Source organism: Cebus imitator, unplaced genomic scaffold (assembly GCF_001604975.1).
Source record: "Cebus imitator isolate Cc_AM_T3 unplaced genomic scaffold, Cebus_imitator-1.0 Scaffold414, whole genome shotgun sequence".
NCBI classification, from domain to species: Eukaryota; Metazoa; Chordata; class Mammalia; order Primates; family Cebidae; genus Cebus; species Cebus imitator.
This window is the reverse complement of record NW_016107729.1, coordinates 706,075-728,184: the sequence shown is the minus strand read 5'-3', so window position 1 is coordinate 728,184 and position 22,110 is coordinate 706,075. Positions and strand designations below refer to the sequence as shown.

Sequence of the window (22,110 nt, the reverse complement as noted above, 5' to 3'; positions counted from 1 at the left end):
GGTATTTCTATACCTCTGACTTTGCACATGCTATCCCTTCTCCTTAAGACATCCTCTCTTTCTCTAAGCTACAAAGGCTTTCGACAAAACACCTTAGGGATCACCCCCTCCAAGAAGCTTTGCTTGAAAACCACCCCTAGGCTGAGTTGAATGCCCGTCCTTTGTGTGTGTCTTTATCATGCCAGTTACATCAATCATTTGTGGACATGTCCATCCCTTTCATTGTTTAAATAATTTTAAACTTGACCTGTACTCAACTAAGGCTTTGCAATGTCACTCAGTGGCTAAAGACAGGTTTGAAGTCTCAGAGCTGAGAACTTCATACAGAGCCTGTCAAATATTTGCAATTTCATTTCAATATCTTATTATATGTTCATTTTGAAAATAGAGGCAGTGTTATGAGACTAGAAAAGAAAATGTCAAAGTTTCAAGCAATATGTGAAATATAAATACAATAAAACTTTAAGCAAATATCCAACCAAACTTTTTATTGGGGTTTTTATTGCAATCTACTTTCAGCAATAAGGGGAAAGTGAGCATGAAAAGAACTCCAATCAGACTTTATTCAACAAAGCAGTTTTTCATGAATGCTTCAGGTTAGTGTATGGTCAGCTCAGCTTCCAGTATCAACTTGAGTACCTCATCATGGATATTTATGCCAAAATGACAACAGTAAGGCATTGCAAAATCCTAAGTCATCTAAGATTAAACCATATTTTACATAATTTGTAGGACAGTAAAGTATACTAATACTCTATAATAAATAAGGATTTTAAAAATGTGTTGCTTAGCCCTTGTTGAACTAAATTCAATTACTAGCTTATTAAAAGTACTCCAGTTAATAAAAGTTTGATTGTACTTCAAGAACTCTGACTTCTCCAAAGATAAAAAAAAATTAGTTGTCATGACAAAAATTAAGTTTAAAAGCACATTCACACTTGTCCTTAAAAGCATGTTTACATCGTGTATGAGAGAACTTTTCGTGCCTGATGACACGGCTTATACAGCAAAGAGAGTCATATGCAAAGGACAACTAGAGAGCAATCATCCCATCCCCACTTCCTCCAAAAAGCCACACTCGGCCTCAGTGTAAAAGTTACATTTTATTGCCATGCTACAAAATGTATGAAGTTGGCACTGATAGGGAGAAATAGAGAACAAAGGGTGGGAAGGGATAGAGGGCAAATTATGTTGTTACATATACAAGGTTTTATTTTAATTAACAGTGGTTACGTTTTGCCAATAGTAAAAATGCAAACCAAAATTTAAAATGCTGATCTGAAACAGCATTAAGATACAATTTATGCATAGTATAGTATCACTTATATCTTTTATTAGAGAAATATGGAATGTTTATAAAAGAAGTTAACCATGGGGGTAAAATTCATATTTCATGTACAATTTGGCAATGGTAGTCCCACTGTTAGACCATTTTTTATAAAAGAAAAAATTAAAAATCTAATAAGCTACCTTTATACAAAGTTGCTATATTTATGCCTTTACGTAGGAAAAAAACATTTATAATGCAAATTAGGACATACAATAATCTTACAATATTATACAATGTAATGAAAATAAAACATAACACAAAGTTTGTTCCTTATAAAATGTATATTTTGCATTACTAATGCAAATGTGGCACACTGGTGACTACTGTACTATTAATACCAGTCTGTTTCCATGCTATAATTGTCCAATTGCCATAGAATTGCAATTATAAGGATGCTACAAAAGAACTGTTATACCCCCAAAAAATGAGGAAGTAGGGATGGGGAACAGGGATGTAAAGAACAGGAAAGATAGATAGGGTGCTGGTTTGGGCAGAGTATATTGTGGTATGTCATAAAATATTTGTTAATTTTTCAAGCCAAAAACATTTTCTTTACATTCTGTAATTTCGTACCAATGTCTTTATTCAAATTTGGCAAACATCAAGGAAAAGGTAATTAGTACCATATACCTCACACATCAGAAATATGAATGAGATACCAATACATCAGTTACTTGTGAATGATGTCTCTGATGGTATGTCTATTTCAAGAATATATGTATTTATACACACACACTACACATTGCACAAAACACTTGGGCATCATAGGTTAGAAATAGCACAGGGAATTGGGAAGTACTTTTTAGTCTGTTAAAACCTTTACCTTGAGGCAAAAATATGGTGGCACATTGTTGGGAAATTATGAAAACATAAGGCCCCTGTCCCATTTTTAATAGAACATTATTGAGGTACATTTTTATATGCTGTGCCACAGTTTTGGGGAGGGAGAGGAGATAAACAAACACTAGCTTGACTTGTTCTTATAACATTGAATGGGGGGGATCAACATTAATATCTATAAAAACAAGGATTGCTTGGCAAATTTTCCTAAGTCCCAGATGTGATGTATTCTGGATATACTGGGAAGTGAAAAGCTTTTTGCTGAATCTTCAAGAGTAAAGTGCATATCTCATCACTCCACAGCAGCAGTAAATAAAAGGAACTATTTGCCAATCTTCCTGGAGGGAGGGAAGGCACCATATTTTCATTTTTAAAAGAAGATGAAACTGGGAAATAAAACACACAAAGAAAAAACACAGGTAATACCAATATCAGTTTCCAACCCTGGCATGGGATAGATGCTGTTATGATTTATATGGATAAAACAGTATTCTATTTGGAGGGAAAACATTAACAGTGATTATATTTCCAAAACCAAAAAGAAGGATCACATGGTCTACTAACAGAATATCTAAAATTAGATCTGCCTCAGAAAATCAGAGACATATGGCCACAATTATATGCTAATAAAATATTAATATCTCATTCTAAAATGCACCTACTAATAGGTACATCCTTCCAGGACACAGCTTAATGCCCATTACTAAACTACTCTAAAGGACAAGTAGTATTCTAAATTACCTTTTATTAAATAGGAACACAAGTGATTTCTAGAAGACAACTAGAAATTAACACCAGTCGTATATAACTTCCTAATACTCTTATAGTACCTAAAATCAAATTCTTAGCAGACAAATTGGTCCCATTTTCATTTTTAAAGCACATAGTATTTAAAGCATTAACAGCAATGATTATATTGGAGTTATCTTAAAAAAAGAAAAACTAATTAGAATCTGAAGGAAACAATGAAAAGGATGACGGAAAGAAAGAATAAAGTATCCAACCTCCAAAATGAATAAATAGATCAGCCCTTTCATTTGGAGATTAATGTTCTGCCTTGACTGCTTGTTTCAGAAAAAACTATGTGCATTGGTTCCATTGTAATTCTTATCTCACATTACAAAAACTATTACATAAATTTGGCACAATTAGTAATTTACTTAGAAGAAAGAATAAGTGGAACAATATATTAAAAATGGAACCTGCATCAGGGAAACTGCACACCTATACCACTGCTCTCTTTTAAGAGAACAGTGAACACTGTAATAAGCACCAAGTTCATGGGGCAACAAAAGGGGGAAAAGAAAATCCTGCTATGCACATAGAATGATAAAAGACACTGATACTGATTTACAAAAAAGACACTAAATATGGCACTAAAAACGATAAAGACACCTTTAATAATTTATTTTCTTTATAATGATCCCACTCTATTGTTCTGCTAATCCATCACTGTCCTATGATTTGTTTATTTACTGAATAGGATGGATGCTAATATGACTAAAACTTTTTCATGCTAAATTAACCTTTGTTACATCTGGTAGATCCAGATCATAATCTCAAACTTCCTCATATTTAGAGAAAATAGTAAAATATTTTGCAAGGTTATCTAACCTTTTCCCACTCTACCTTCTCTCGTATTCTCTAGTGTTTAGGATATTGGAACATCTTTGATTTTCCAAGAGTTTGACATATGGAGACTCTTTAATTTATATAAACTTTAACTCATTTTAAATCCTAAATTGTGACACAATCTCATTGCTACAAGACTTCCACTGTACCTGCTATGCTGGCAACAATATTAACATTTCATGGAAATCAAAGGATAATCAAAGATCCAGCTACAAGGAAAAGGACAGCAGAGCTGAGGAACGCTAGAGTAGGCAGAGTACGACTGCAGCGTGCAGCTGGGGAGTTACTGCTAAAGTGCTGGGAGAGCGCCCACGGAGAAAACACAGTACGCCTGGAGGGAACTTTGCATGTTAAAAGTATCTTCCTTTTTTTTCTCAGTTGCTAAATAGATCACCTATGGACACAGGAAATTTAGAATTGAGAAACTGTTTTTATCAACTTGAAAAGTAAACAGCATATAAATAAATACTGGACAAGGGCAACCCTGTTATAGAATAACAGTAAGTTCCAAATGAGCCTTCAAAACCGTACTTTGACAAAAATGCAAACTAAACAACAATGAACACATAGTCCAATTTCAAAACTATATACAAACTCAAACATTTTAAATTGAAAAGGACATACGGCAACAAAAATAAGATATCCCGAACACCAAAGAAAAAATCGAAGACAAATGAAAACCTAATGGCACAAATGCCTCCAGAAAACAATATGTTGTCAATAATCTATAGGAGAGAAACTTCCAAGAGATCGTGGTTCAGATTTTCAAATGTTTTTGGGTAAAGTGACCTGAGACTAATTCTTGAGCCTATTATAATTCTGAGTAAGATATCTGGACATGCCCTTCAAATGACATCATGAGATGAGTAAATAGAAAATCTTGTCTCCTTCCTGCCTTTCAATGCACCAACAGCAAACCATATTCATGGACACAGGCTTCTTTCTAGTAACAATGAAGGCAAAGGAGCTGACTGGTACTAGAGGAGGTGTGGTACTTCTGTTTTGGCTCAAGTCAAAAAGCCTTTAATTAATGAAATAAAGAATTCCTCATGTTACATGCTGGAGGCCACATACTGTGAAGAGTGAATCTATGAGCATTACTCTCAAAGCCTATAGTTATCTGTTAGCAATGCACATTGTCAGGAGGCTTTATAAAAAGTTTTAAAAGCCAAGCATGACTTAGACATGAAAGATATGCATAAGTCCATAATATTGATAAAAATCAACCAGCATGTCATTCACTTCAACTCTCATTTTAAATAGGCACTGTGAAAACAGGAATGCTGCTGTACAATGAGTAGTATATAATGAAATTAGTGTTCTTTAAGGAGTACCTGCTCTACATTAATTCCCTTTAGTTAAAGATGCACATGAAATATTCAGAAAAAATTTTATCAGTCTATAAAAGGAGTTAGTGTTTAGAAATGAAAATGAAGCACTTGCATCTTCATTTTTAAAAACTTCACAAAGGTGCAAACAACATAATGCTTTCCAGGCTCACATGGGCAGATCAGTACTATTGTGTCTAGTTTTCCTAGATGTACCATCATCTCGTGGCAGTGCTTTCTGCAAATTTGACATAGCAGCAGTTCTCTCGATGTCTATCACGGCATACAGCTCTGTGCGCCTGGTAGGGGTTTGTGGAAGGGGAGTTGTAGGCGTTTTTGGAGTTTGAGGGTTGTCAGAGTCACTGCCACCTTCCAAGTCAACCTGTATGTAATTAAGCTGCCTGTGTTCTAAACTTGGGCGTCTGATATCAAAGTTAAAGACTGTTGGTGTACAGTCCCGACGCCTTGAATATTCTATTTTGTGAGCACTTGCCGGCACTGTTACATTCTCTGTATTTACATAGTTATGCATTGGATCTAGATTATTATGGTAGCCATTTAGAGATGGGGTCTTTGGTCCTAAATTGTCATCTTCATCCCTACTTAGCTTGCGGGCTTCCCAAACAGGAGGCAATGATGGTAGATTTTCATAGTTTAATAATGCAGTTCTTCTCTGAGCTGAGTTGTTGATATTCTGGGTATCTGAGGTACTGGTGGATGTCAGACGACCTCTCCTGACCCCTGAGGCACTAGGGATAGATAGCCCATTTATATTTTCATACACCAGTTTGTTAACAGAGGGTGCATCTCTTCGTTCATCACTGTCATAGCCAGTGTCCCATTCTGTGTTATTTGCTCCACTTCCACTAACTTGATCTCTTCCAAGTTGCTCCAGTTTCTCTTTTTCCATTAATTGCTTTTGAACAGGGGTTGGCCCTAAAACAAATTTGACCCCTTCAGATTCAAGAAGAATCTGAGGATCCCTGTCTTCAATACTACTTGGTTCTTCTTTTGGTGTGTTGCTTTCAGCGTTAGAAACCCTTGCCTCCAATGGAACATGCACACTTATTCGGTTTTTCTGCTCTTCTTGCACACCTGTAGTGTTGACATAGGTATGGACCTAAACCAAAACAGAAAGTGAATTAGTTAACTTACTTAAAAGAATGAAAAAAGCCTGGCCATATCAGTTAATTTTATTAACTTTTTTCTCTCCAAATGTACTCTTACTCCAAAACTTTTGCACCTTTTTTTTTTTAAATTATAGAAATGTCTTCCTAGTTTGATAAAAGAATAACTACTTTAAAATAACATGCAGGCTGGGTGCAGTGGCTAAAGCCTGTACTCCCAGCACTCTGGGACACTGAAGTGGGTGTATCACTTGAGGTCAGGAGTTCAAGACCAGCCTGGCCAACATGGTGAAACCCTGACTCTACTAAAAATACAAAAATTAGCCAGGCGTGGTGGTGGATGCCTGTAATCCCAGATACTTGGGAGGCTGAAGCACTAGAATCGCTTGAACCTGGGAGGCAGAGGTTGCAGTGGGCCGACACTGGACCATTACACACCAGCCTGGGCGATAGAGTGAGATTTCATCTAAAAAAATAAAATAACAGGCATTATATCTGCTAGTTAAACAAAATAAATATTATGTATAAAATAAAAATCAGGAACAAAATAGAGATTACCATTTTGTTGCTGTTGTAGAGGTTCTCATCAAAGCATTAAAACATGACTCAGAAATAAGAAATAATAACTTTGAAAAGGAAGAGATAAATTTATCCTTAATTACTGATGATCTGACTGTATAAGGAGATAAACTCTGCTAGATTTAATAAGAGTTCTATCAAATGCATAGATATAAAATAAATGCCACCTAGTAAGAAACTATCACTATTTATAAAAGCTTAATGATATTGCGGGGAGATAATATAAAAATATTTAGAAGACTATATATAGAAGTTTAAAGATTCAAAAATAAATGCAAAACAAGAAAAAATGTAATTACAGTAAATAATATAAGAACTCACTGTGTAAAGAACACAAAGAAACTGATTTTAAAAACACTAAAAACTTTTTAATGTGACATACGGTTTACAAAACCTAAGTATAACTAATTAATACAGAGGTTTGAACCAGATACTTCATTCCACACATGAAAACCAGAATACTCAGGAACACTAAATAACTCCATAACATTAACAGCAAAATCTACTTTCCTACTAGTAGTTCACTGACTATAATGACTAAAGTATGAAAAGCAGCATAATCTCTTAATCCACTGGAGGTTCTTATAATGAGAACTGACCATAAGTTATGCCTTTCTTAGTCTATAGATACACCTCTCTTGTGAACCCACAAGCTACTGTAATGGTAAGTTCCCCTGAATACCCACATGTATTTGAGTTTACACCAGCAAATATATGCTATTTCCTTTGACTGTTCACTATGAAAGTAATTTACAAACAGTGAAAGTTAAATTTCAAGCTGAATAAAATCTTCCAGTATTAGCACAGCTAACTCTGAAGAATCATTATTGCTGTTGTTACACAGTAGCACATGCTTACTTGTTCCTCAGCCACAAGCAAAGGATGTGTAGATTCTTCCCCTACTGAAGGCAGGCGAGCACTTCCCACAGAAGGATGTCTGCTTGAAGGATGGGATGAAGCATCTCCAAATGAGGGATATCGGGGATATCCATTAGGTAAGTTCTGAGCAGCAAATCCTGGAGCTGAATTTTTGTTTATTGGTTTAAGGAAGAGCAGGGTAGGGCAAAGAGAATAAAAATTAGTAAGAATCGAATCTGTACTGAGAGGATTATAGAAGGTCTTTCTGCCAAGACAGCAGAAATCAGAAATAGTATTACCCACCTACTCCATATTTTAGATATTATGAAATAGTGTTTTCATTTTTAAAATATTTGATGTACTTAGAATTACAGCTGTTTTTGAAAACTGACAATCATTATACTTCTGTTATCCAATGGTGATTTCCAGTGTGTTACAGACTAAATATCCATAATTTATAGCTTACAACTAAAGACCTGTTACTCAAAATGTGAGAGGAAAAATGGGTACCTACTTGTAGGTGTTCGAGGTGTTCTAGGGACTTCCAATTCTGTCTGATGATTATTTCTTTCTACAACTGGCTCTTCCACCACATTTATACTATTATTTTGCATAATCTCTTGCAACATGTTAAATAATTCTTCTGCACGGGCACACTTAAAGGCAAAGATTCCTACAAATATAAACCAAAAGGGAAAAATAGTTAATATACCTTTAAAAAAACTATAGGAAGACTTGACAAAGAGCAGAATTGTAAAGTAAGCATTCTATGCACCAAGAGTAAGAAATCCCTTTTAAATAAATATATGACAAATTACTGATTATTCCCTGTTTCAAAACAAACCCCTGCCAAAAGTTTACGGAATAATTTTCATTCATCTAAAGGAGATGGCCCAAAATAAAGCTAATGAAATCAAGACCTGCACAGTTACGCTAGTCTGTTTTTTAACAGCAGGGGGAGCCCAACTCACCATTCCAAGGTGATCATTTCCCATGTAACAGGCCCCTTGCAAAGTCCCTAGGTGTTTTCCAATCGTTATCTTGTTTAATTATTACAATAAGTATAAGATAGGTATTACCATTTCCATTTTATAGAGAAGAAACTTAACATTCAACAGAACTCTTGTAACTTGTCAAAGCCATTCAAGTAGCAGGTGGTAAAAAAAACCAATGATAAAGACACTTAGTCAATTTAGCAGGCCTAATCATTTACTAAAAAATCTTAAAGTTAACATGAGCCAAAATTTCCCACATAGACAATATGCTTAATAAAAACTTGATAAATGAATACATAGTATACTATATCTTTTCTTAACAACCTATTTATTTTGGGATTTTTTTCAGGAGAAAAAAATATTCTTTTTATATAAAATAGCTGAAAGCAATATTTCAAATATAATATTTGGGAAAAAAACAAAGGTTCTACCTTGTCCAGTTTGACACCTTCGACCACTTTCAAAAGAAAAGAGATTCGAGTCATAGCCATAGCGTCGCAGGCAGAGGTAGTGCCATTTTACTGAGTCACGTTTGCGGGTGTATAAAATCAGCTCTGTGTCTGTAAGTTCCATTATGCCAGAACCTAACTCATTCCCATCATCATCCACATTAATGACCTAAAAAAATGTTAATAGTCATACAAATATTTCACCAATTTGTCAGGAAAATGCATTGTTGCTAATTAGTTATTTGTAATTTGTTAGTTCATTCATCAAATAATGTGTGTGTCAGCCATGGTCTACGTAGCAGTGTAACACTCAGTTCAGATCAGTAAGAAATTTATATTTCCACTGAGGAAACAAAATATACAAACCACAAAACATATATGATCAAGTGACGAATGCAACAGAGGTTGCAGAAGGCAGGAACTGTGGTCTAAGGCTGTTGAGACACCTTCACATAACAGGAGGAAGGCCTTTAGCTGGACTGCTAGTATAATTAAATTTACTCACAAAATAAAATAAGAAGGGAAATGTAGTGGGTCAGGAGATACAGGGTACATCATGAAGACACAATGTTAAAGCAGAACAAAGAAAGTACCTTTCAAAGAGACCAAAATAAGATTGGCATGGAGTTCATATAAGCAAAGGTTTTGTACTGCTGAGCTTCAGAAAACATCCAAAGACTAAGAATAGTAGATAACATTTAGGGAGAAGTTACTATTCCCCTGGGAGTGAGAAAAGAGCTTTATATGTATAATTTTTCTCATTTAACACTCATAACAATCCTAGACTACATTGTACAAAAAATGGAAGTAAGACTTAGTAATAATGTAGCCTGCCCAAGGTCACGAAGCTTATAAAGTAACAGACTTACACCTAGGTTTGTGTGATCAAGGCTATTTTTTATAGCAGATCGAGGTCAGATTATGAGACACAAAACAACTATGGGAGTATTTAACCTATAGGTAACATAACAGCACAGAAGTTTTGGCAAACAGGTTAGTGAATGATGAAAGAAGAAGATTAATTTGATGGTGACTACAGGATGAATCAGAGGGTGACTTGAGGTAAGAGTCCAGTTAAAAAATCATGCAGGCATGCATGAAAATAATAACTGAAAGACAGATAGTGATTTGACTGAAAAGCCACCCTGTGAAATGGTACTTTAAAGACAGCGTTACCAGAATTGTATGGCTAATTAGATAGAAGAGATCAAAGGAAAACTAAAAAAAAATTCCGTACTAAGAAAATGTTGTCATCATTTATTAAATCAAGAAAAGACAAGGCAGAAAGAAAGGGAAATAGAAGAGTTTGGTGATAAAAGCCAGGAGTAAGATCAGTTAAGTGAAATAAAAGAAGAACATCCAAGTAGGCAGTAAGATATATAACTCAACCAGTTTTACTGACCTTAAACTTGTTCCGATGGTTATCTGGGACAGTGTCTTTATCTGGACAGCTACAACAGCTACCCATGGCTTCTTCAGAAGACCATGTGTGTACTACATGAAAAATAATTTGGAAAAATTTATTAGATGAAGGATACAAAAATTGTAAACAGAAAAACACTTTAGAAATCATCTAACACAAACATTATTTTGATGCAGAAAATTAAGCCCAACAAGGTATATGGCTGTAGCTAGATTTTACACAACTAGCTAGTTGATTTTACTCAGTAACAATAAGGATAAATTTTGTGAGGTATTAATAATGTCACACAAATCTCAAATTTCTAGTTAAATTTGCAAAGGCCACATATTCTAAAATTATCTAAAAAACAAACCTACATAAGGTCTCATATATATAATATTATTTAAAAAATTAATTTTTGTTTAAGAATATTGGAATAACAGAATTGACCCTTTGTGGCTTATTAGGAATTTCATGCTCTTCTTTAGAGAGAGAGAGAGACAGACAGACAGAGAGAGAGACAGAGAGACAGAGACGGTCATTATGCTGACCAAGGCTGGGCTCAAACTCCTGGGCTTAGGTGATCCTCTTGCCTCAGCCTCCTGAGTAGCTGGGACTACAGGACCACCATGCTTGTTCTTCTTTAAATAAAAAATCACCAAAGGGATGGTGAATTTCTGGTTTGGCAGGTATTTTGACTGTTGTTACTCATTGTAGTATCTTTTATGTCTCCACAAGACAAGATTGGTAATTAAACNTATGTTTTGGCTCAAGTCAAAAAGCCTTTAATTAATGAAATAAAGAATTCCTCATGTTACATGCTGGAGGCCACATACTGTGAAGAGTGAATCTATGAGCATTACTCTCAAAGCCTATAGTTATCTGTTAGCAATGCACATTGTCAGGAGGCTTTATAAAAAGTTTTAAAAGCCAAGCATGACTTAGACATGAAAGATATGCATAAGTCCATAATATTGATAAAAATCAACCAGCATGTCATTCACTTCAACTCTCATTTTAAATAGGCACTGTGAAAACAGGAATGCTGCTGTACAATGAGTAGTATATAATGAAATTAGTGTTCTTTAAGGAGTACCTGCTCTACATTAATTCCCTTTAGTTAAAGATGCACATGAAATATTCAGAAAAAATTTTATCAGTCTATAAAAGGAGTTAGTGTTTAGAAATGAAAATGAAGCACTTGCATCTTCATTTTTAAAAACTTCACAAAGGTGCAAACAACATAATGCTTTCCAGGCTCACATGGGCAGATCAGTACTATTGTGTCTAGTTTTCCTAGATGTACCATCATCTCGTGGCAGTGCTTTCTGCAAATTTGACATAGCAGCAGTTCTCTCGATGTCTATCACGGCATACAGCTCTGTGCGCCTGGTAGGGGTTTGTGGAAGGGGAGTTGTAGGCGTTTTTGGAGTTTGAGGGTTGTCAGAGTCACTGCCACCTTCCAAGTCAACCTGTATGTAATTAAGCTGCCTGTGTTCTAAACTTGGGCGTCTGATATCAAAGTTAAAGACTGTTGGTGTACAGTCCCGACGCCTTGAATATTCTATTTTGTGAGCACTTGCCGGCACTGTTACATTCTCTGTATTTACATAGTTATGCATTGGATCTAGATTATTATGGTAGCCATTTAGAGATGGGGTCTTTGGTCCTAAATTGTCATCTTCATCCCTACTTAGCTTGCGGGCTTCCCAAACAGGAGGCAATGATGGTAGATTTTCATAGTTTAATAATGCAGTTCTTCTCTGAGCTGAGTTGTTGATATTCTGGGTATCTGAGGTACTGGTGGATGTCAGACGACCTCTCCTGACCCCTGAGGCACTAGGGATAGATAGCCCATTTATATTTTCATACACCAGTTTGTTAACAGAGGGTGCATCTCTTCGTTCATCACTGTCATAGCCAGTGTCCCATTCTGTGTTATTTGCTCCACTTCCACTAACTTGATCTCTTCCAAGTTGCTCCAGTTTCTCTTTTTCCATTAATTGCTTTTGAACAGGGGTTGGCCCTAAAACAAATTTGACCCCTTCAGATTCAAGAAGAATCTGAGGATCCCTGTCTTCAATACTACTTGGTTCTTCTTTTGGTGTGTTGCTTTCAGCGTTAGAAACCCTTGCCTCCAATGGAACATGCACACTTATTCGGTTTTTCTGCTCTTCTTGCACACCTGTAGTGTTGACATAGGTATGGACCTAAACCAAAACAGAAAGTGAATTAGTTAACTTACTTAAAAGAATGAAAAAAGCCTGGCCATATCAGTTAATTTTATTAACTTTTTTCTCTCCAAATGTACTCTTACTCCAAAACTTTTGCACCTTTTTTTTTTTAAATTATAGAAATGTCTTCCTAGTTTGATAAAAGAATAACTACTTTAAAATAACATGCAGGCTGGGTGCAGTGGCTAAAGCCTGTACTCCCAGCACTCTGGGACACTGAAGTGGGTGTATCACTTGAGGTCAGGAGTTCAAGACCAGCCTGGCCAACATGGTGAAACCCTGACTCTACTAAAAATACAAAAATTAGCCAGGCGTGGTGGTGGATGCCTGTAATCCCAGATACTTGGGAGGCTGAAGCACTAGAATCGCTTGAACCTGGGAGGCAGAGGTTGCAGTGGGCCGACACTGGACCATTACACACCAGCCTGGGCGATAGAGTGAGATTTCATCTAAAAAAATAAAATAACAGGCATTATATCTGCTAGTTAAACAAAATAAATATTATGTATAAAATAAAAATCAGGAACAAAATAGAGATTACCATTTTGTTGCTGTTGTAGAGGTTCTCATCAAAGCATTAAAACATGACTCAGAAATAAGAAATAATAACTTTGAAAAGGAAGAGATAAATTTATCCTTAATTACTGATGATCTGACTGTATAAGGAGATAAACTCTGCTAGATTTAATAAGAGTTCTATCAAATGCATAGATATAAAATAAATGCCACCTAGTAAGAAACTATCACTATTTATAAAAGCTTAATGATATTGCGGGGAGATAATATAAAAATATTTAGAAGACTATATATAGAAGTTTAAAGATTCAAAAATAAATGCAAAACAAGAAAAAATGTAATTACAGTAAATAATATAAGAACTCACTGTGTAAAGAACACAAAGAAACTGATTTTAAAAACACTAAAAACTTTTTAATGTGACATACGGTTTACAAAACCTAAGTATAACTAATTAATACAGAGGTTTGAACCAGATACTTCATTCCACACATGAAAACCAGAATACTCAGGAACACTAAATAACTCCATAACATTAACAGCAAAATCTACTTTCCTACTAGTAGTTCACTGACTATAATGACTAAAGTATGAAAAGCAGCATAATCTCTTAATCCACTGGAGGTTCTTATAATGAGAACTGACCATAAGTTATGCCTTTCTTAGTCTATAGATACACCTCTCTTGTGAACCCACAAGCTACTGTAATGGTAAGTTCCCCTGAATACCCACATGTATTTGAGTTTACACCAGCAAATATATGCTATTTCCTTTGACTGTTCACTATGAAAGTAATTTACAAACAGTGAAAGTTAAATTTCAAGCTGAATAAAATCTTCCAGTATTAGCACAGCTAACTCTGAAGAATCATTATTGCTGTTGTTACACAGTAGCACATGCTTACTTGTTCCTCAGCCACAAGCAAAGGATGTGTAGATTCTTCCCCTACTGAAGGCAGGCGAGCACTTCCCACAGAAGGATGTCTGCTTGAAGGATGGGATGAAGCATCTCCAAATGAGGGATATCGGGGATATCCATTAGGTAAGTTCTGAGCAGCAAATCCTGGAGCTGAATTTTTGTTTATTGGTTTAAGGAAGAGCAGGGTAGGGCAAAGAGAATAAAAATTAGTAAGAATCGAATCTGTACTGAGAGGATTATAGAAGGTCTTTCTGCCAAGACAGCAGAAATCAGAAATAGTATTACCCACCTACTCCATATTTTAGATATTATGAAATAGTGTTTTCATTTTTAAAATATTTGATGTACTTAGAATTACAGCTGTTTTTGAAAACTGACAATCATTATACTTCTGTTATCCAATGGTGATTTCCAGTGTGTTACAGACTAAATATCCATAATTTATAGCTTACAACTAAAGACCTGTTACTCAAAATGTGAGAGGAAAAATGGGTACCTACTTGTAGGTGTTCGAGGTGTTCTAGGGACTTCCAATTCTGTCTGATGATTATTTCTTTCTACAACTGGCTCTTCCACCACATTTATACTATTATTTTGCATAATCTCTTGCAACATGTTAAATAATTCTTCTGCACGGGCACACTTAAAGGCAAAGATTCCTACAAATATAAACCAAAAGGGAAAAATAGTTAATATACCTTTAAAAAAACTATAGGAAGACTTGACAAAGAGCAGAATTGTAAAGTAAGCATTCTATGCACCAAGAGTAAGAAATCCCTTTTAAATAAATATATGACAAATTACTGATTATTCCCTGTTTCAAAACAAACCCCTGCCAAAAGTTTACGGAATAATTTTCATTCATCTAAAGGAGATGGCCCAAAATAAAGCTAATGAAATCAAGACCTGCACAGTTACGCTAGTCTGTTTTTTAACAGCAGGGGGAGCCCAACTCACCATTCCAAGGTGATCATTTCCCATGTAACAGGCCCCTTGCAAAGTCCCTAGGTGTTTTCCAATCGTTATCTTGTTTAATTATTACAATAAGTATAAGATAGGTATTACCATTTCCATTTTATAGAGAAGAAACTTAACATTCAACAGAACTCTTGTAACTTGTCAAAGCCATTCAAGTAGCAGGTGGTAAAAAAAACCAATGATAAAGACACTTAGTCAATTTAGCAGGCCTAATCATTTACTAAAAAATCTTAAAGTTAACATGAGCCAAAATTTCCCACATAGACAATATGCTTAATAAAAACTTGATAAATGAATACATAGTATACTATATCTTTTCTTAACAACCTATTTATTTTGGGATTTTTTTCAGGAGAAAAAAATATTCTTTTTATATAAAATAGCTGAAAGCAATATTTCAAATATAATATTTGGGAAAAAAACAAAGGTTCTACCTTGTCCAGTTTGACACCTTCGACCACTTTCAAAAGAAAAGAGATTCGAGTCATAGCCATAGCGTCGCAGGCAGAGGTAGTGCCATTTTACTGAGTCACGTTTGCGGGTGTATAAAATCAGCTCTGTGTCTGTAAGTTCCATTATGCCAGAACCTAACTCATTCCCATCATCATCCACATTAATGACCTAAAAAAATGTTAATAGTCATACAAATATTTCACCAATTTGTCAGGAAAATGCATTGTTGCTAATTAGTTATTTGTAATTTGTTAGTTCATTCATCAAATAATGTGTGTGTCAGCCATGGTCTACGTAGCAGTGTAACACTCAGTTCAGATCAGTAAGAAATTTATATTTCCACTGAGGAAACAAAATATACAAACCACAAAACATATATGATCAAGTGACGAATGCAACAGAGGTTGCAGAAGGCAGGAACTGTGGTCTAAGGCTGTTGAGACACCTTCACATAACAGGAGGAAGGCCTTTAGCTGGACTGCTAGTATAATTAAATTTACTCACAAAATAAAATAAGAAGGGAAATGTAGTGGGTCAGGAGATACAGGGTACATCATGAAGACACAATGTTAAAGCAGAACAAAGAAAGTACCTTTCAAAGAGACCAAAATAAGATTGGCATGGAGTTCATATAAGCAAAGGTTTTGTACTGCTGAGCTTCAGAAAACATCCAAAGACTAAGAATAGTAGATAACATTTAGGGAGAAGTTACTATTCCCCTGGGAGTGAGAAAAGAGCTTTATATGTATAATTTTTCTCATTTAACACTCATAACAATCCTAGACTACATTGTACAAAAAATGGAAGTAAGACTTAGTAATAATGTAGCCTGCCCAAGGTCACGAAGCTTATAAAGTAACAGACTTACACCTAGGTTTGTGTGATCAAGGCTATTTTTTATAGCAGATCGAGGTCAGATTATGAGACACAAAACAACTATGGGAGTATTTAACCTATAGGTAACATAACAGCACAGAAGTTTTGGCAAACAGGTTAGTGAATGATGAAAGAAGAAGATTAATTTGATGGTGACTACAGGATGAATCAGAGGGTGACTTGAGGTAAGAGTCCAGTTAAAAAATCATGCAGGCATGCATGAAAATAATAACTGAAAGACAGATAGTGATTTGACTGAAAAGCCACCCTGTGAAATGGTACTTTAAAGACAGCGTTACCAGAATTGTATGGCTAATTAGATAGAAGAGATCAAAGGAAAACTAAAAAAAAATTCCGTACTAAGAAAATGTTGTCATCATTTATTAAATCAAGAAAAGACAAGGCAGAAAGAAAGGGAAATAGAAGAGTTTGGTGATAAAAGCCAGGAGTAAGATCAGTTAAGTGAAATAAAAGAAGAACATCCAAGTAGGCAGTAAGATATATAACTCAACCAGTTTTACTGACCTTAAACTTGTTCCGATGGTTATCTGGGACAGTGTCTTTATCTGGACAGCTACAACAGCTACCCATGGCTTCTTCAGAAGACCATGTGTGTACTACATGAAAAATAATTTGGAAAAATTTATTAGATGAAGGATACAAAAATTGTAAACAGAAAAACACTTTAGAAATCATCTAACACAAACATTATTTTGATGCAGAAAATTAAGCCCAACAAGGTATATGGCTGTAGCTAGATTTTACACAACTAGCTAGTTGATTTTACTCAGTAACAATAAGGATAAATTTTGTGAGGTATTAATAATGTCACACAAATCTCAAATTTCTAGTTAAATTTGCAAAGGCCACATATTCTAAAATTATCTAAAAAACAAACCTACATAAGGTCTCATATATATAATATTATTTAAAAAATTAATTTTTGTTTAAGAATATTGGAATAACAGAATTGACCCTTTGTGGCTTATTAGGAATTTCATGCTCTTCTTTAGAGAGAGAGAGAGACAGACAGACAGAGAGAGAGACAGAGAGACAGAGACGGTCATTATGCTGACCAAGGCTGGGCTCAAACTCCTGGGCTTAGGTGATCCTCTTGCCTCAGCCTCCTGAGTAGCTGGGACTACAGGACCACCATGCTTGTTCTTCTTTAAATAAAAAATCACCAAAGGGATGGTGAATTTCTGGTTTGGCAGGTATTTTGACTGTTGTTACTCATTGTAGTATCTTTTATGTCTCCACAAGACAAGATTGGTAATTAAACAGGTAATTAAAACAAAATCAATTTGGTAATTAAAAGAAAATCAAATTTCGAATAGCACATTAGTAAAAGAGAAAGACAACTCAAAATTAAGCAGTAAAGTAACACACAGAACACTGGCAAAACTGATACAGTATGTCTATTCAATACTTCTTTCCCATAGATGGTTAGAGATAAGTGGTTATATACCTGACATTGAGTATTTAAGAATACTCCAACTGAGCAGAGAAAGAAAACATTAAAGCATCACTTACAAATAAGGGAAATAATCAGATAGAATATGAAAATATATGAAAAAGGAGGAGGGAAGGAAGCACAGAAGCTACAAAACATAACATTACAAACATAAATTTGATTAAAACTTGCTGAAAATTATTCAGTGGCTCTCCACTACCTTCAGTATAACAGTTTAAACGCTTAAGTATGATAGTCTGATCAGACACAATCCGAACCCTGTCTACAGATCCAGTCTAGACTCTCCCCTGTTCTCTGTCTGAAGCCCTACTCTTAGTCGAATCAGAATGAACAAGCTGCAGTTTCCCCAGAGCACCTTGGTCTCTCACATCCTTCCAAGCTGCTCCCTTTCTGCTTCTTTCCTTTCTCAAGATTCAACTCAAAGTGCAGTTCATCTGGGACGCTTTCCCTGACTCCAAGCAACTAGGTGAGTTATACTTACCATGTATCATTGTCATGCCTACCGCAAAGCACTCTGAGCTTTCTAGTATCACAGCATCTATCACACTTCATACTGAGTAGAAATTGTGACAGGTGTCTGTTTCTCTGTCTTCTTTCCTCCATTGTGAGCCCCTTGCCAGCAGGAATAAACCTTACTCATTTTTACATTCCTAGTACCTAACACAAGACCTAGCATATAGTAGTCTATAGAACCTTTGTGATTTAAATGGACTGTACTAAACAAATGTGAAGGATGCCTGGCTGGTGTAAGTATTAAGAAAATGGCCGGGCGTGGTGGCTCACGCCTGTAATCCCAGCACTTTGGGAGGCCGAGGCGGGTGGATCACGAGGTCAAGAGATCGAGACCATCCTTGTCAACATGGTGAAACCCCGTCTCTACTAAAAATACAAAAAATTAGCTGGGCATGGTGGCGCATGCCTGTAATCCCAGCTACTCAGGAGGCTGAGGCAGGAGAATTGCCTGAACCCAGGAGGCGGAGGTTGCGGTGAGCCGAGATCGCGCCATTGCACTCCAGCCTGGGCAACAAGAGTGAAACTCCGTCTCAAAAAAAAAAAAAAGAAAATGAAAAAGTGTACTAGTGTATAAACCAAAAGTGTATATGATAACATATAATAGTAAAGTTAATTAAGACTCATGATATTTGGTATTTTACTTTAACTAATATGCCAGCTAGGTATCATAGTACAAGGACACTTAGATCACCATCTGTCTCTGAAGAGCTGTGAGTGTCATGGGGGAGGGAGGGAGGGAGAGGGAGACGGCGGGGGAGAGGGAGGGAGGGAAGGAGGGAGTTGGGGGCGGAGAGAGAGACAGAGACAGAGAGAGAGAGAGAGAGAGAGAGAGAGAGCACGCACGAACAGATAATGCAGATAATATACTGTGATGAACCTTAGGATATGAGCAGAGTACTGCGGGCACGTGAAAGGGAGCACCTAACTTTCTGGGCTAGGCAGGACAGGAGGCACTATTTGAGTTCGGATTTAAAAGGTGAGTAGAAACAATGTACTAAGCAAAAAAAGTGAAATAAGCACTGGAGACAGACAAAAGTCATGAAGGGTCACACCACATTCAGGAGAAAGTGAGCCGTTCAGTATGACTGGACTACAGGGTAGGCTGGAAGACAAATGGGGTCCAACCAAAAAGCAGCCTGAACAAGCTAGGGACATGTTCTCTAGATCTGAGCCTTGATCTTCACATGAACTTGAAGCTAGCCTGCCTCTAGTGTTCCCACAATAGAATGGGCATAACTGTCATGACCTTTCTCACATCCTATTGCAAGGCCTGTCTTTCTGCACCATCCACTTTGCTGTGATCTCTTGAAACACAGGAAACCTTAAAAAAAAAAAAAAAGGAAATCTTGTCTTTTTCATTTTCCAGGGCACTAAGTGTACTGACTGACATGGCACATATTTGATAAACATTTAATTTCTTAAAAAATAGTAAATGTTTAATATTAATAACTTACAGGATGGTAATATAAAAATTTTAAGTAAAGGGATAATAGAGACATTCATAGTGCAACACACTACCATGTGTTTGAGATAAAGTTGGTATTAAAAAAAACCTACTGCACTGCCAGTGTATAAAAGTTAAGCACATTCAATTATGTACAGCACATAATACTTGATAATGATAAATGACTGTGTAATTGGTTTATGTATTTACGACACTATATGTCTTACTATTATTACAGAGTGTACTCCTTCTACTTATTAAAAAAAAATTAACTGCAAAACAGCTTCAGGCAAGTCCTTCAGGAGGTATTCCAGAAGAAAGCACAGTTTTCCTAGATGAAAGCTCCATGTTATTGCCCCTGAAGACTTTCCAGTGGGACAAGATGTAGGAGAAGATATTGATATGAATGATTTTGACCCTGTATAGGCCCACGCTGATGTGTGTGTCTGTGTCGTCTTAGTTTTTAACAAAAGTTTTAAAGGTAAAAAAAAATTAAAAATTTTAATAACAGAAAAAAGCTTATAAGGATATAAATATTATTTGTGTACAGCTGTAGAATGTATATGTTTTAAGCCAAGTATCATTACAAGAGAGTCAAAAGTTTCAAAAATTAAAAAGTTTATAACATAAAAAAGTTATAGTACGCTAAAGTTAATTTGTTATTGAAGAAAAAAACTTTTTAGACAAACAGTATAGCCTAAGTGTACAGTTTTATAAAGTCTACAGTAGTGTACAATAACATTCTAGGCCTTCACATTCACTCACTACTAACCAACTCACTCAAGAGACACTTCCAGTTCCGTAACCTCCATTCATGGCAAGTGCCTTATACAGGCGTACCACTTTTTTCTCTTTTATAGTTTTCTTACTGTACCTTTTCTATGTTTAGAAATGCAGATACTTATCACTGTGTTACAACTGCCTACAGTATTCAGTACAGTAATCTTGCTCAGATTTGTAGAATAGGAGCAATAGGCTATACCATATAGGTATATAGTAGGTTATAACATCTAGGTTTGTGTAAGCACACTCTATGATGTTTGCACACTGACAAAATTGTCTAATGACACATTTCTTAGAATGTGTCTTCATCATTAAGTGATACATGATTTATATGAGTGGTGGTGCAACCTACCTGGTAACTCTGTCCACGCTGACTGTTTCAGTTCAGTACAACAATAATTACTGAAATGCCTAATATGTGAATATGAAAGCCTTGTATGTCATGCCAAGGAGAAAGGAATTTATCCTACACATGATGGAAAACCACCGTGTATTTTAAGTAAGAAAGTGAGATGGTCAGAAGTGCATTTTAAATATAACTATCTGTAGGATAAATTTAAGTAGGAGTTTTGCTCGGAGGAAAGGAAATCAGTTTGGGATTATTAAAAAGTGAAATATGATAAAAACCTAAAACAAGAGCAGCAATGGTAGGAATAAACAAGAAAATAATAAATTTAAGAGGAAAAGTTAGTGGCACCAAGAACTGACTTGACATAATGGAAGAAAGAGGCAGTTTCCAGCATGGCAAAGGGTGCCGGTCCTATTACCTGATATGCAAAAAACTGTAGTCTTCAAGAGGAAGTGATAATGATTTGTTCAGATACATTAAACTGAGGGCCCAGTAAACAGCCAAGTGTAATAGTTAAGTACATGAGAATGTGTTTAAGGGAGAAGGCAAAACATTAGAACACATGTAGTATTTGAAGCTCTAAAATAGAAGACATTGGTTCAAGGTATGAAGACTGGTCTGTGGTTGAAATTCTGGGGAAATACAAATGTAGAGAGAAGCCAGTGAAGGTAAAACACACACACACACACACACACACACACACACACAAAGAAAACAAAACAAAAAAAACCTAAGCATCAAGCAGGAAGGCACCATCCATGCATGGCAGGGACAGATACCAAACTGCAACGAGCAAGTGGAAGATAAGGAGGTAGTCCCTAGAGGATGGAAATTGGCCTTTCAAGAACTGTTTGAAAAAATAAGGAGTAGAGAGGGTTAAGGGTGTGAACATATTGAAAAGAGAATATATTACTTGAGTTATATATGTTAAGATGACATAGATTTATGCAGGCTTATAATCAACAGATCAACAAAGTTTTAAAAACAGGAAAAACAAAGGAAAGAGAAGGGCTAATCAAGACACAGGGGAGC

General features: G+C 35.8%; 2 protein-coding genes across 3 annotated transcripts in view; both read right to left on the bottom strand.

Annotated features, from left to right (window-relative positions):
- Positions 1-470: 470 nt before the first annotated feature.
- On the bottom strand, positions 471-10,910 carry LOC108289748 (fibroblast growth factor receptor substrate 2-like). The gene is made up of 5 exons (XM_017509281.2): positions 10,541-10,910; positions 9,121-9,307; positions 8,209-8,367; positions 7,695-7,858; positions 471-6,250 (listed from the first exon to the last, which is right to left on the bottom strand). Exons 1-5 carry the CDS (start codon positions 10,709-10,711, stop codon positions 5,300-5,302), a joined length of 1,632 nt encoding a protein of 543 aa, XP_017364770.1. The 5' UTR covers positions 10,712-10,910; the 3' UTR covers positions 471-5,299.
- Positions 10,911-11,301: 391 nt separating this feature from the next.
- Positions 11,302-22,110, bottom strand: part of LOC108289749 (fibroblast growth factor receptor substrate 2) — a 48,786-nt gene continuing 37,977 nt past the window's right edge. For both annotated transcript variants that reach the window (XM_017509282.2, XM_017509283.2), the window contains exons 3-7: positions 17,041-17,132; positions 15,621-15,807; positions 14,709-14,867; positions 14,195-14,358; positions 11,302-12,750 (exon numbers count right to left, since the gene is read on the bottom strand). In XM_017509282.2, the coding sequence (XP_017364771.1) occupies positions 11,800-12,750; positions 14,195-14,358; positions 14,709-14,867; positions 15,621-15,807; positions 17,041-17,106 (1,527 nt within the window). In that variant the 5' untranslated portion in view covers positions 17,107-17,132 and the 3' untranslated portion in view covers positions 11,302-11,799. The remainder of the gene's footprint in view (positions 12,751-14,194; positions 14,359-14,708; positions 14,868-15,620; positions 15,808-17,040; positions 17,133-22,110) is intronic.